At 38.8% G+C, this 12,823-nt stretch overlaps 1 protein-coding gene across 5 annotated transcripts in view; it reads right to left on the bottom strand.

Annotated features, from left to right (window-relative positions):
• The window catches only part of OPHN1 (oligophrenin 1), a 391,952-nt gene that overhangs the window by 249,680 nt on the left and 129,449 nt on the right, over window positions 1-12,823 (bottom strand). For all 5 annotated transcript variants that reach the window (XM_017518540.2, XM_037734916.1, XM_037734918.1 and 2 more), the window contains one exon: window positions 8,304-8,399. In XM_017518540.2, the coding sequence (XP_017374029.1) occupies window positions 8,304-8,399 (96 nt within the window). The remainder of the gene's footprint in view (window positions 1-8,303; window positions 8,400-12,823) is intronic.

The following is a 12,823-nucleotide window of genomic DNA, read 5'->3' as shown; positions in this document are numbered from 1 at the left end:
AGACTCTGTCTAAAAAAAAAAAAAAAAATCCCACTTAAGCTACTTATTAGCTATGAGATCCTGGACAAGTTTCTTAACCTTCATTAGCCTCATTCTACCTCCTTAAAATTGCTCTGAGAATTAGATAGTATACACGAAGCGGTATACACACAGTAGGGGCTCAGTATATGGCAGCTAACAATAATCTTTTTTGTCTATTTCCATATTTTTATAATAAAGTGTGTTTATATTATAATGCAAAGATACCAATAAGCTCAATTACTAATTTTTTTAATGAAAACTGCCTATGATCATGTAGCCAGTAAACAACAGGTCAGAGTCTGAACTCAGGTCCAGCCAAATCTAAGACCATGTGTCTAAATCCTACCATATCCCCATAAAGAAAAGTAAGACAAGATATAAGGGTCATTGCTATGGATACAATATGGTGGCAGGAACAGAACAGAGAGGAGAGCTCAGAGTGAAAGATTACTGGAGTCCAGGAGACCTTATTGAGGAAGAAAGAGTAAATGGCAGACAGGCCTGAAGTGGGGGCCTGCCAAATGATGTTCCTGAGAAAATAACACTCACTTCACTAATCTCTCAATTAATAGGAACATCTTGGGATCATTTTGTATCTTTTACTTGACCCTGGCTGGCACTTAACCAGCAGTCAGTCTCCAGATCAGTCAGATGAGAAATAGGCAAAAAGGTATAAAAAGCCCATGAGAATAGGGGACTCATGTTCAGCAGTCTCCTCATGCTGCATGGGTGCCATCTTCTTCACTCGAATTTCTCAGTGGAACCTCAGAAGGTCTAGGAGCTTTGAAAGCACAGTAGGTTGTGCTCTGCTTTGTGAATCCCAGACCACTGACAGTATGGAACTGAGACCAGGGATCCAGGAAAGCAGCCAGTATTAAGAAATCCCACATCCTTCTATGTTCTGAAAAATGGCTAGACTGCAAAGGACCACCTCATATATAACGACAATCTCCATCCTTCTTCATGTCTCCCATAAGACTTGCAGGTGACTCCCTTGTTTACCTGCCTCTACAATAACCCCAATTTCTTTCCTTTTCTTTGAGGTGTCGTTCATTAACAAAGGTTCCCCCTGTGGCAATAACTTCCTTAACTGTCTAGTGCATAGTTTTGGTGCTTTTTGTTTTATTGTCTGAGTTGCAGAGGAAGCACTGTGTAATCAAAAGAGATGTTTAGACTTCTCTAGCTTAAATGGATTAAATGTTACTGATGTACATACTCCAGAAATTGAATGCTATGCAGGAAGTTCATAGAGAACCATCAATGTTCTTGCTTTCCATGGTATGTTTTATTAAGATTTTTCAATCTCTTTTACTTGATATCCTTTTGGGTGGCTGGGGGTTGTTCAATCAATCCTCCCACCTCAGCCTCCTGAGTAGCTGGGATTACAGGTATGAATCACTGAGCACAGCTTTACTTGATATTCTTGGTATATTCTAACTATAAGCTTGGTATATTCATGATATATTATATCAGAATTATTACGTTATGTCTGAAGACTTTTTTCTTTATAAAGGTTGTGTTCATCAATTTTTATAAATTAAATTTAATACTCACTCTTCTTTGAAAATAGGGTTGTTATAATTATAGATTTTTTGTAAAATCTTTTTTGGATTGATATTTCTTATTTTTTATATGCCACATAAGCCCCATATACTTTTCAGTTGCATTATTCTTCTTGTAATAAAATATTATCAAGTCTTCCACTTTTGAAAATGATTCAGTAATAAGTTAGCCACTGCCATTTTAAGTCTTTTCTCATCTATACATAAGTTTTTATGTTTTAATCTGATGCTTCCCTGAAAGTATTTCAGCTCCTTGGCTCAAGTGATTCACCCACATTGGTCTTCCAAAGTGCTGAGATTACAGGCATGAGGCATGGTACCAAACATGATTATCACCTTCCCCTATAACTTTGAGTCATGAAGAACTAAAACCTGACTGCCCAGATCCCAACAAAGACTTCTGATTACCTTGTATTGTCTCTTTTCCCCAAGACTGAGAAGAAGCTCTATGAATTCAAGCCCAACAACTTGATATAAACCTCCAAGAGCTTATCACCACAGCAGAATGTGCATTGGGCTAGAATGTTCCCCAGAAAAGCTATTGCCTGCACTAAGAAAGTCTGGCAAAATATTTGGTTCATGCATGCCCCATACGAAAGATAACCACTATGGTGAACAATGTCACCAAACGCACTGACATATATGCTTAAGAGCTTCGAGACGTATAACCAAAAGATTTTTTGCCACCAAGCTCATGAAAATCACGAACCTTTAAAATTCAACTCCTGGCTCTTAAACAATATTTTATATTAGTACTTATTTTTTTCATTTTAGCCATTCCTCTTTTAAAATACCTGACCTCCAGGACTCTAAAACAACTGACATTTGCCACCACTTCTCAAAGGATACTTCAACTGGTTTTGTAGAGAAAAATACCAAGAAAAGCCCTCAAGAGACTATTTCTTAGGCCCTTCTTTATCCCAACCAAGAGGTTTATGATCTGCTGTGAGTTGTTTAGCAATGAATAATATTCACATTGAACAAAAATCAGGATTAGGGGACTAACAATGTTGAACCCTCATCTCTCAGAAAGCAGTAATGGGTGGCTGATGGAACTTTCTATCTTCAAGTCTGACCTTAAATCAATCTTCTTGGTTCACAAAGATGTTTCTTTAAATATTTTAGAATAACTGGAGTGGAAATGTGATTTACAGTCTGAGATTTAGAACGCTGTTTTTGTTCCCCCTGACATAAACAAAAAACCCACTACAACCCAATGGGTGAGATTTTCTGGAAAAGAGGTAGCAAGGTAGATACACAGAAGAAAAGAACTATGCTATCGGGGTTCTCCTGATGGATGCTGTGCTCTGGTGATAACAAGATTGAAATTTGAGGTTAAAATATTAGGCTCTCTGAAGAACATCACCAAATAATCCCCAGGTACCTAGGCTGCAAACTTTAAGGAGGTATATTCACTCTCAAGTGCCAGCCTGTACTTGCACAATCCTGAGAGTAAGTGCCTCCTTAAATCTGAGCCCTAGCCACCTGCCTTGTCTCACCCTAACCCTGGAACTGACTCAGATATCACTTCTCTGAGAAGGTTTCCTTGTTTATTCTCCCCATCATCCTGTCCCCCAATACATACACACGCCAATCTGAATGAGGGGCTACCATGTGCTTACCTCTGCCATAGTTCTTACCACATTGTGCTGTCATTGTCTATTTACTCATCTGCCTCCTTTAATAGACTATGAGCTCCTTGAGGGCAGGAAGATGTGTTCTATGTCTCTGAATCCCTTGTTTATGTCATTTAGTGAACGCTCTCTACCTATTCACTATAGAACAAAAATACACATAAGGGATCCTGAGAAAAGAGTAAGCTGGCTGGGCACAGTGGTTCATGCCTGTAATCCCAGCACTTTGGTAAGCCAGGGCGGGTGGATCACCTGAGGTCAAGAGTTCAAGACCAGCCGGGCCAACATGGTGAAACTCCAACTCTAATGAAAATACAAAAATTAGCTGGGTGTGGTGACACATGCCTGTAATCCCTGCTATTCAGGAGACTGAGGCAGAAGAATCTCTTGAACCCGGCAGGCAAAGTTTGCAGTGAGTTGAGATCACGCTACTGCACTCCAGCCTGGGCAAAAAGAGTGAGACTCTACCTCAAAAAAAAAAAGTGGCCAGGTGTGTTAGCTCATGCCTGTAATCCCAGCACTCTGGGAGGCCGAGGCAGGTGGATCATGAGGTCAGGAGTTCAAGACCAGCCTGGCCAACATAGTGAAACCCTGTCTCTACTAAAAATAAAAATAAAAATAAATTTAAAAAGCAGATTCTCTTAACCCTATGTGGAAAGCAAGCCTCCTTCTAGCTCCTGGTACTGTGGTGACATTGCAAGTCATTTGCCTATACTAAAACATATATGATTGGAAACTCTATGAGGACAAGCTTTACAGCAGATGCTCAATAAAATGTTACTGAATGAATCAATTGGGCCTTAGGAGAATCAGGTTCTAATAGTAAACGTGGTACAATGTAGCTGTGTAGGACCTTCAACAATCACATCCCCACCTCTGGATCTCAGTTTCCCCATTCTTTTGAATTAAGGGGTAAACTTGCTACTAGTCTCTCTCTTTCTCTCATTAGTTTATATAAAGTGCTTAGAAGGACACCTGCTATTTAATCTAGAAATCTCTAAAAGTGTCTGCTTCTCTTATTTAATCTAGAAATCTCATTTTTCAAGCAAAGTCTTACATGAAAGCCCAATATAAACCACTGCTTCATTTGATCATGAAAGACGGGAGACACTGAGGCTCCAAGGAGCACAGTTTGGGAAAGCTTGAGATCTGTCCTGGGGTTCCAAAATGCTCACTGATATTATAAAGACTATGCAAAAATCAAGGCCCTGGGCTCCACTACAGAGATTCTGATTCTTTGGATATAAGGTAGGCCCTGTGACTCGGGATAAACAAGATCCTCAGAAGACTTGGATATGAAGTTATACGAGAAATAATGAACTAAATACATTTAAGGTCCTTGCCAACACAGAAATTTCACAATCCTACATTTTCCTTTGGTTAATTTGGGAAATATAATTTCAAACCAACACTGTTTTCCACAAATTACCTTCTACCGTGTTCCTAGTAGAATCAATAAGAATGAATTATTGAGCACCAACTATATGCCAGACACTGAGCTAAATGATTTACAGACACTCTCTGATATATGTATTATCTGACTTGCTCCTCATGACCTTGTGAGGTGGATTATACTCCCCCACTAAACCGATGAGGAAAAACAGAGGCTCAACAAGCTCAATTAATGTTGCAAGATCCCATAGCTAACAAATAAAATTCAAATCTAAGAAGACACAAGACTTCTTAAACACCTGGGATTTCTTTCGGTGACTGAGACATAGAGATAAAGACAAGGCAATGCCAATTGAAGGCATAGATGTCTAACTCTGCAGTGAAAAAAGTCACAGTCAGATCAATGACACATGGCCTCCCACTTGTCCCTGTTAGACACAAACTATTCAGGGTAAGTCCTAGAGCTGATCATCAAGGGGAGGAACTCTTCAGAATCCTCAGGCTTTCTCCATGAGCTCTAGGAAGCACTGTCATTTCTGCTAAATATTGAGTACCTACAATGGGGTCAATGCTACTGAGTGAGCTTTGGAGCCAATAATGAAAATTTTATTATGGGAAGGCCCTCTGTACATATAATGTGAAATCCAAAAGGGTATCACAATTTCATCCAAAGTGTGCTTTTAGCAATTTTTCCAGTGAAACAAAAGGTATTGACTCGGGGCTAGCAGTATTGGCAATAGGAGGGCATGGCACACTCTGCATTCTCAGCTTCCAAAGTAACTACTCTTTCCCAACAATAGCCTCCCAGTAGGGTCCCCAAGATTTTTTCTCAAAGCCTCCAAAGAGCCTCAGCAACAGCTGCTAGAGCACTGGCTCTTCCTCTCACTACTACCACAATTGCCAGCTTTCAAAATGAGATCCAGCGAGGACAATGACCATGACAGGGCAACAGATTCTCAAAACCACTCTTCAGTTCTCAATAATAAAAGTCAGTTCATTAAGTCAGCATCCCTACACGCAGTGGTCAAATGATAAGTAGGAGATTCTGAAATTGGCAGGCAAATGATCACTGAGTTAAAGAGTTATTGTAAGTCATACATTAAGAAGCAAAAAGGCTGGGCATAGCGGCTCATGCCTGTAATCCCAGCACTTTGGGAGGCCGAGGTGGGTGGATTACTTGAGGTCAGGTATTCGAGGCCAGACTGGCCAACAGAGTGAAACCCTGTCTCTACTAAAAATACAAAAATTAGCCAGGCATGATGGCAGGTGCCTGTAATCCCAGCTACTCGGGAAGCTAAGGGAGGAGAATAGCTTGAACCTGGGAGGCAGGGATTGCAGTAAGCCCATTGATCTCCAGCCTGGGCAACAGCGGGAAACTCCATCTCAAAAAACCAAAAAGCAAGAGATCAGGTGTGGTGCCTGATGCCTGTAATCACAGAACTTTGGGAGACCAAGGTGGTGGGAGGATGACTTGAGCCCAGGAGTTCAAGACCAGCCTCGGTAAACAAAGCAAGACCCTGTCTTTCTTTCTTTCCTTTTTTTTTTCTTAAGCAGCAAAGATGTCATAGACAGCAGCTCTCATGGAGCCCCATAGACCCCCACAGGAACCTGACAGCACCAAGGAGTCATATTTCTTTTGCATAAGCAAAAGTCATTATGCTCAGGCTCACACACCCTTTTTCCTGCATAGCACTCATTGACATTTGTGGTGGGGTTCATGGGTTTAAGAGAATTAAGGCTCAAAGTTAACTATAAAGGAAGACATAAGAAAAGTCTCAGGTCTGTTGGTGGCTTTGGTATAAATGGGTACCTGTTCAAAGTCAGAACCTTGTACCAGAAAAAGGAGCCATTTATGTAATTTCATGTACCATGTATCTCCCAGTCTTCCAACTGACAGGCAAGTAGCAGTTATTTTTAAAAAGAAGTATAAAAAATATATTAATAATAACAAAATTTCAACATTAAAAATAATGTTGAAATACCTAGTGTTCATTTAGACACTGTACCCACTTGGCATTATCTCATTCCCATTTTACAAGATGAGAAAAATTAACACTTAGAGAGGTGAAGTCACTTGCCAAAGTTACAGAGCTATTAAGATGTAGAGGTAGAGTTCAAATTTGGGTTACTTGATTCCAGAGTCCATAATGTTAACTTTTAAATAAAATCACGCACTTGGACCCAGATAGATGTACTGAAGTAAAATAAAAGGGAGTGAATAAGAAAGTAACAAAAATACAAATACAAATATCTGACTCACTAGTTACACAGTCACATTTAACCAAAACACTCACCAATCTAAATCTAAAAAAATTCATTGCAATATTATTTAAAATAGCAAAAAAATAGAAATAAGCTATATTTCCAAGAATAGCTAAATAGTAAATAAAGTATCGCTCTTGTGGTAATAAAAGTTGAATGTATTCATTATTCATTCATTTGCCAAAATTTCATTGAACATCTAGTATATGCCAGGCACTCCTTTATGTGCTAGGAAAACAGCAGTGAACAAAACAAGCCCATACCCACCACCCATAAAACTTGTGAAAAATTTTAAATGACATGGAAAAATGCTTATAATGTTAGGTTAGAAAGAAAATACTATATATTCAGTATGAACTACACTGCATACAAAGAAAACAGACATATGTAGAGAAAAAGTCATAAAGGATAATACGAAAGCATGTCCAATATGCTACTTCTGTGCAGAAATATCTTCCTACCATAAGTAACATATATTTTAATATATTATTCAAATTGACTATAATAGGCATTTATTAATAATAATACATTTTCATATTTTAGTTCCAGAGCTAATAAATATAACCGTGTTACTAACTTGTTCCAGTAACAACAGAGTGTTCATAATAGCTCTTTGGTTCAGTGTTCTCATCTAGCAAATGTTCTATACTAGCCCTTTAACTCAGGAATCAGCAAACTTTCTCTTAAATGGCCAGAAGATAACTATTTTAGGCTTCGAGGACGATCCAGTGGCAGTTACTAACTACTCAGTGCTACTCTTGTGCCACAAAAACAACCACAGAAAATGCTCAAATGAGTATGGATATGTTCCAATAAAACTTTATTTACAAAAGCAGGTAGTAATCTGAAATAGGATCGGGGTTTGTTAACCTCTCCTCTTTAACTTCATAACAACTAATACAAACACAAACTTCTTTTGACTTCTACTATTCAACCTCCTCTTTTTACCATCTTTGATAGATATTAACACCATTTTACAGAGGACAAGACTGAGACTCAGAGACAGAAATATCTTGTCCAAGATTATACAACTAATAGAGTGAGTTGTTAAATCCAGTTCCCAAGAGAGATTTCTAGGGAAATTTGTTCCTTAGAAGAATCTAACTCCAACCATTTTGAAAAATAAACAAAAAAAAATCCCTTTGAATGTATCATTTAGGAAAATACGCATTAAAGAAAAGGTTACTTGCAGACTGCCTGAGTAAAAAACCTCAGTAGAAGTTTAAGGGTATCTTTTGATTGTGGTTGTTTGAGGGGGAAATGGGACTGGCAGGGAAAGTTTCCTTATCCTTCCTAAGAAACCTCCCAGGGCCTTGGCATTAGACCACAGTGGATGAAGATGTCCAAGTGCTCTGTATCTACAAATCAAAAAGACTACATGGTCTCAGGGCTGCCTCAAGAGGTATGTGACCACACATAGCTGAAGACTTACCAATGTTAATTTCATCATCAGTCAGAGTGTCTCCAATGAAATCAAACTGAAATGACTGCAGCGTCTGGGAAAATTTCTGAACAGCAGAGGAATAATCTGCAAAGGAAGGGTAACAAGAGAAATGGTCAACAATGCTATGCTTTGATCTATGTCCCCATCTCTCTAAGAACAGATAAAAGAAAACCAAAGGTAAGTGCTTTGAGCAGGTTGCAACTTGCATTTAAATGAAATAAAACAAAAGATTAGACATGCAGTAGAAGAAAGTTTGAGCAACTAATATCACAAGAAGAAAGGATGGGACAGCTCAGTAAAGTCCTTAAAAGTTATGGGACACGTTTTCATCCTCAACACTTCTCCTCTCTGACCTGTTCTACTCAAAGCATGGATGACATGAAACCACTTAGTTACACCCTTAAGAGGGTCTCCTTACGCATTTCCTAAACCCCTATTTTATGGGCAATACACTAGCTGCTTTCCATTTTATATATGTGGAGTTCAAAGTCCCAGAGCTGGGTGGCAAAGCTGGAAATAGAAGTCAGGTGGTCTGTGTGCTTCTCCAGAGCCCTATCCATGACAATACAGGTACCAGCTGGACATTTTCCATGTTAAGCAGATGACAGCCTGGGTTAAGATGCTATCTGGAAGATGAAGAGACTTAACTTGTTCACAGAATATTTGTCAAGAGACCTAATATCTAAGGAAGCAATGAATGAAAACAATCAGGGTGAAATGGCCAGACAAAAGCTTTTATTTTTGGTCAATGATTTTGAATTTTAGAATATATTTTAGTATACAAGTTGGTATAAAATTAAATCATGTTTAGCTATACTTTTGAGAAGTTATCTTTACTGAGATTTTTTTTTTTAATGTTCCCGCTAAGAGGTCCAACCCAACTTTTGACCCTTGTTACACTCCAAGAGTGGTTCTAAGGCCAGCACCATCATCATCACCTGGGAGATGGAAGGAAATGCACATTGCCCAGCCGTACCCTAGACTTAATCAATCAGAAATTACATGTTTATACAAGCCCCAGGGTATTCATATACTCTTTAACTTTGAGGCACACTGCTCTTACCAACTAAGCTAACCTGTTAGACTATATTCTAGGAAAGCTTAAGCTTGTTGGTTATTTTTGGTTCTCCTTTCCAATTTCTTCTTTCTCTCCTTAGTTTCATCACCCTCCTCATCCTGCATTTTCAAACCTATCATAGGCATGCACTTACTGAGCCTGAGTGTTTGCTCTCACCAAGGAAAATGGAGACAAGGCAAGCAACTGCACTTGGTCCTTTTAATGAAAAGCCATCACAGTTAACCAAAGACACAATAAAACAAGCTCAAGCATTTGGCTAAAACAAATTATATGCCAAGAATTTTTTAGCATTTTGTCTTTGTCTCATTTTCAGAAATACTTGTTTTCAGAATTTTAAGTCTTAACTATTTGAACAAATCACTGAAAACAGTAATAACAATAATAACGACATTTTTACACAGACCAGGTTACCATGGCTTCTCACAATGTTGACAATCTAGAACCACATTTTCCACTACAAATCTAAGCCACATGAATGTGACAAGTGCATGCACACCCTTCAAATCCCTTCACAGTACATCAGCAATGAGAACACAAAACTGGCTCCATGTCTGGAAAACACTTGCTTTTCTCTGCTCTCCTTGGCTAGTAGTAAAACAGGGCAGGCCCAGAATTCCCCATCTGCTCTCTGTTATGCTCAGGGAAATTAAATAAAAACATTTATTGTGTTGCTCTTCTACACATACTAGTATTTCCTAAATATTACTTGAGCCAAGAGATGAACAGTTATTAATTATTCCTCTTCTTAAAATTATCTCAAAATTTCAAAAACCACAAATACTACAATCTTCAACATTTGTTGTATTTTGAAAAAAAGGTAAGGAAGAAGTTGCAACTAGTCTCCCTTTTCATTATTTCTACCTATCTCTTCTTTCCTCCAGACTCTGGGTCTTTAAAACACTGTATCTACAACAGGCCTTGAACATCTATGAAGAACTTTCCACAAACATTTCCATTTACTGCTCCCAACTACCTAAAAGTAGGAAATACTGCCCTCACCTTACAATCAAACGAACAAAATAATGAAACAATGCACACAAATTCCATTCAAAAATATAAACAAGCAGCCGGGTGTGGTGGCTCACCCCTGTAATCCCAGCACTTTGGGAGGCTGAGGCAGGCAGATCAACTGAGGTTGGGAGTTCGAGACCAGCCTGGCCAACTTAGTGAAACCCCATCTCTACTAGAAAATACAAAAATTAGCTGGGTGTGGTCTTGGGCACCTGTAGTCTCAGCTACTCAGGAGGCTGAGGCAGGAGAATCACTTGAGCCCCGGAGGCAGAGGTTGCAGTGAGCTGAGATCATGCTACTGCACTCCAGCATGGGTGCCAGAGCAAGACTCCATCTCAAAAAATCCCCAAAACTGAACAAGCATAAATTCATAGCTCTTCTGGAAACAAGCTTCCATATAGTTGCCCCCTGTGCTGAGAAAAGTCCTGGAAAAGACTCATATATTTTAGATAAATAAGTGAAGTGGATGACTTCTAGACTACAAAGAATCCATATATAACCTAGAAATGCTTGTCGTGTGTGACACATTTAATTCCTCATCATCTTAAAATATTCACTATAACACTACAAACAATGTGAACTCATAATTTTATCTTCCCCATCCCCGTCCACCCTGCCACTATGTCAATATTTTTCAGTCCAGCTTTTAGGGTTCTCTCTCTTTCATCTTACTTATGTATGTGTCTTTCACAATGTCTTTACTTCAACTTTCCCTTACTCATTATAGAATGTAGTTGGATAGTGCTTTTTAGGCACTTTGACCTTTAAGGGAATGAGGTAGAATATGAACAAGGTTAATTAATTAATTGGTATAGTGTAGACACCTGTTTTTCATCTCAATATTTCTTTAGAGTTTCATAAAAATAGAATCATACAAAATAGACTCCTTTGTATCAGAATCATTTAAGTTTGCACAATGCTTTTAAAATTCATCCATGTTATCACTTGTATCAGTAATTTATTCCTTTTGTTGCTAAGTAGCACTCCATTATGTAAATATAACACAATGTGTTTATTCATCATTTGTTCATGGACATTAATGTTTATTCCAGTTTTCCACCATTGTGAATAAAGTTTCAATGAAAATTAATGCACAAGCCTCTTCAGGATATATGTTTTCATTTCTCCAATGCATGAGTTACATGGTATATTGATAAGTATACATAACCCAAGTGCCACATTTAGCTAAAAAGACATCAAGAGCCAGGCGCAGTGGCTCACGCCTGTAATCCCAGCACTTTGGGAGGCTGAGGTGGGTGGATCGCTTGAGCACAGGAGTTCAAGACCAGCCTGGGCAACATATAGAAACCACATCTCTAGAAAAAAAAATACAAAAATTAGCCAGGTGTAGTGTCATGCACCTGTAGCCCCAGCTACTTGGGAGGCTGAAGCAGGAGAATTGCTTGAATCCGGGAGGCAGAGTTTGGAGAGAGCTGAGAGCCTGCCACTGCACTCCGGCCTGGGCAACAGAGAGAGACTCCAAAAAAAGAAAGAAAGAAAGAAAGAAAAGAGAGAAAGAAGGAGAGAGAGAGAGAGAGAGAGAATCAAAAAAGCAGCAATCACAGGCAGGTTGCAGTGGCTCATGCCTTTAATCTCAGAGCTTTGGGAGGCCAAGGCAGGAGGATTGCTTGAGGTCAGGAGTTCACAATCAGCCTGGGCAATATAGTGAGATCCTGCCTCCACACACAAAAATTCTTGAAATTAGCCATGCGTGGTGGTGCAAACCTGTAGTCCCAGCTACCTGAGAGGCTGAGGTGAGAGGACTGATTGAGCCCAGGAGTTCAAGGCTACAGTGAGTTATGATCATGCTATTTATTGTACTCTTGCCTGGGTGACAGTGAGACCCTGTAACTTAAAAAAATAAAAATTAAGAAAAGAAAGCAATCGCATTTGCAATGGCTACAAAAAAATGCCTAGGAATAAATTTAACCAAGGAAGTAAAATATCTACACATGGAAAACTATAAAACACTGATGAAGGAAAGTGAATAGGATGCACAAAAATAAGGAAAAGATATCCCATGTTCATGAATTTTAAAAATTAATATTGTTAAAACGAACATACTAACCAAAACAATCTATACTTTAGTGCAATCCCTAGCAAAATGGAAAGGGAATTCTTCACTGAAATATAAAAACAAATGCTAAAATTTATCCGGAATCACAAAAGACCCCAAAATCAGTATGTCAAAGAGATATCAGCATCATTTTTACTGCAGCACCTACTCACAATACCAAAATATGGAATCAACCTAAGGGTCCATCAGTATATAAATGAATAAAGAAAATGGGCTGGGCACAGTGGCTCACCCCTGTAATCCCTTCACTTTGGGAGGCCAAGGCGAGTGGATCACTTGACATCAGGAGTTTGAGACCAGCCTGACCAATATGGTAAAATCCCATCTCTACTAAAAAAAAAA

Source organism: Cebus imitator, unplaced genomic scaffold (assembly GCF_001604975.1).
Source record: "Cebus imitator isolate Cc_AM_T3 unplaced genomic scaffold, Cebus_imitator-1.0 Scaffold685, whole genome shotgun sequence".
NCBI classification, from domain to species: Eukaryota; Metazoa; Chordata; class Mammalia; order Primates; family Cebidae; genus Cebus; species Cebus imitator.
This window is presented reverse-complemented; position numbering and strand designations above follow the sequence as displayed.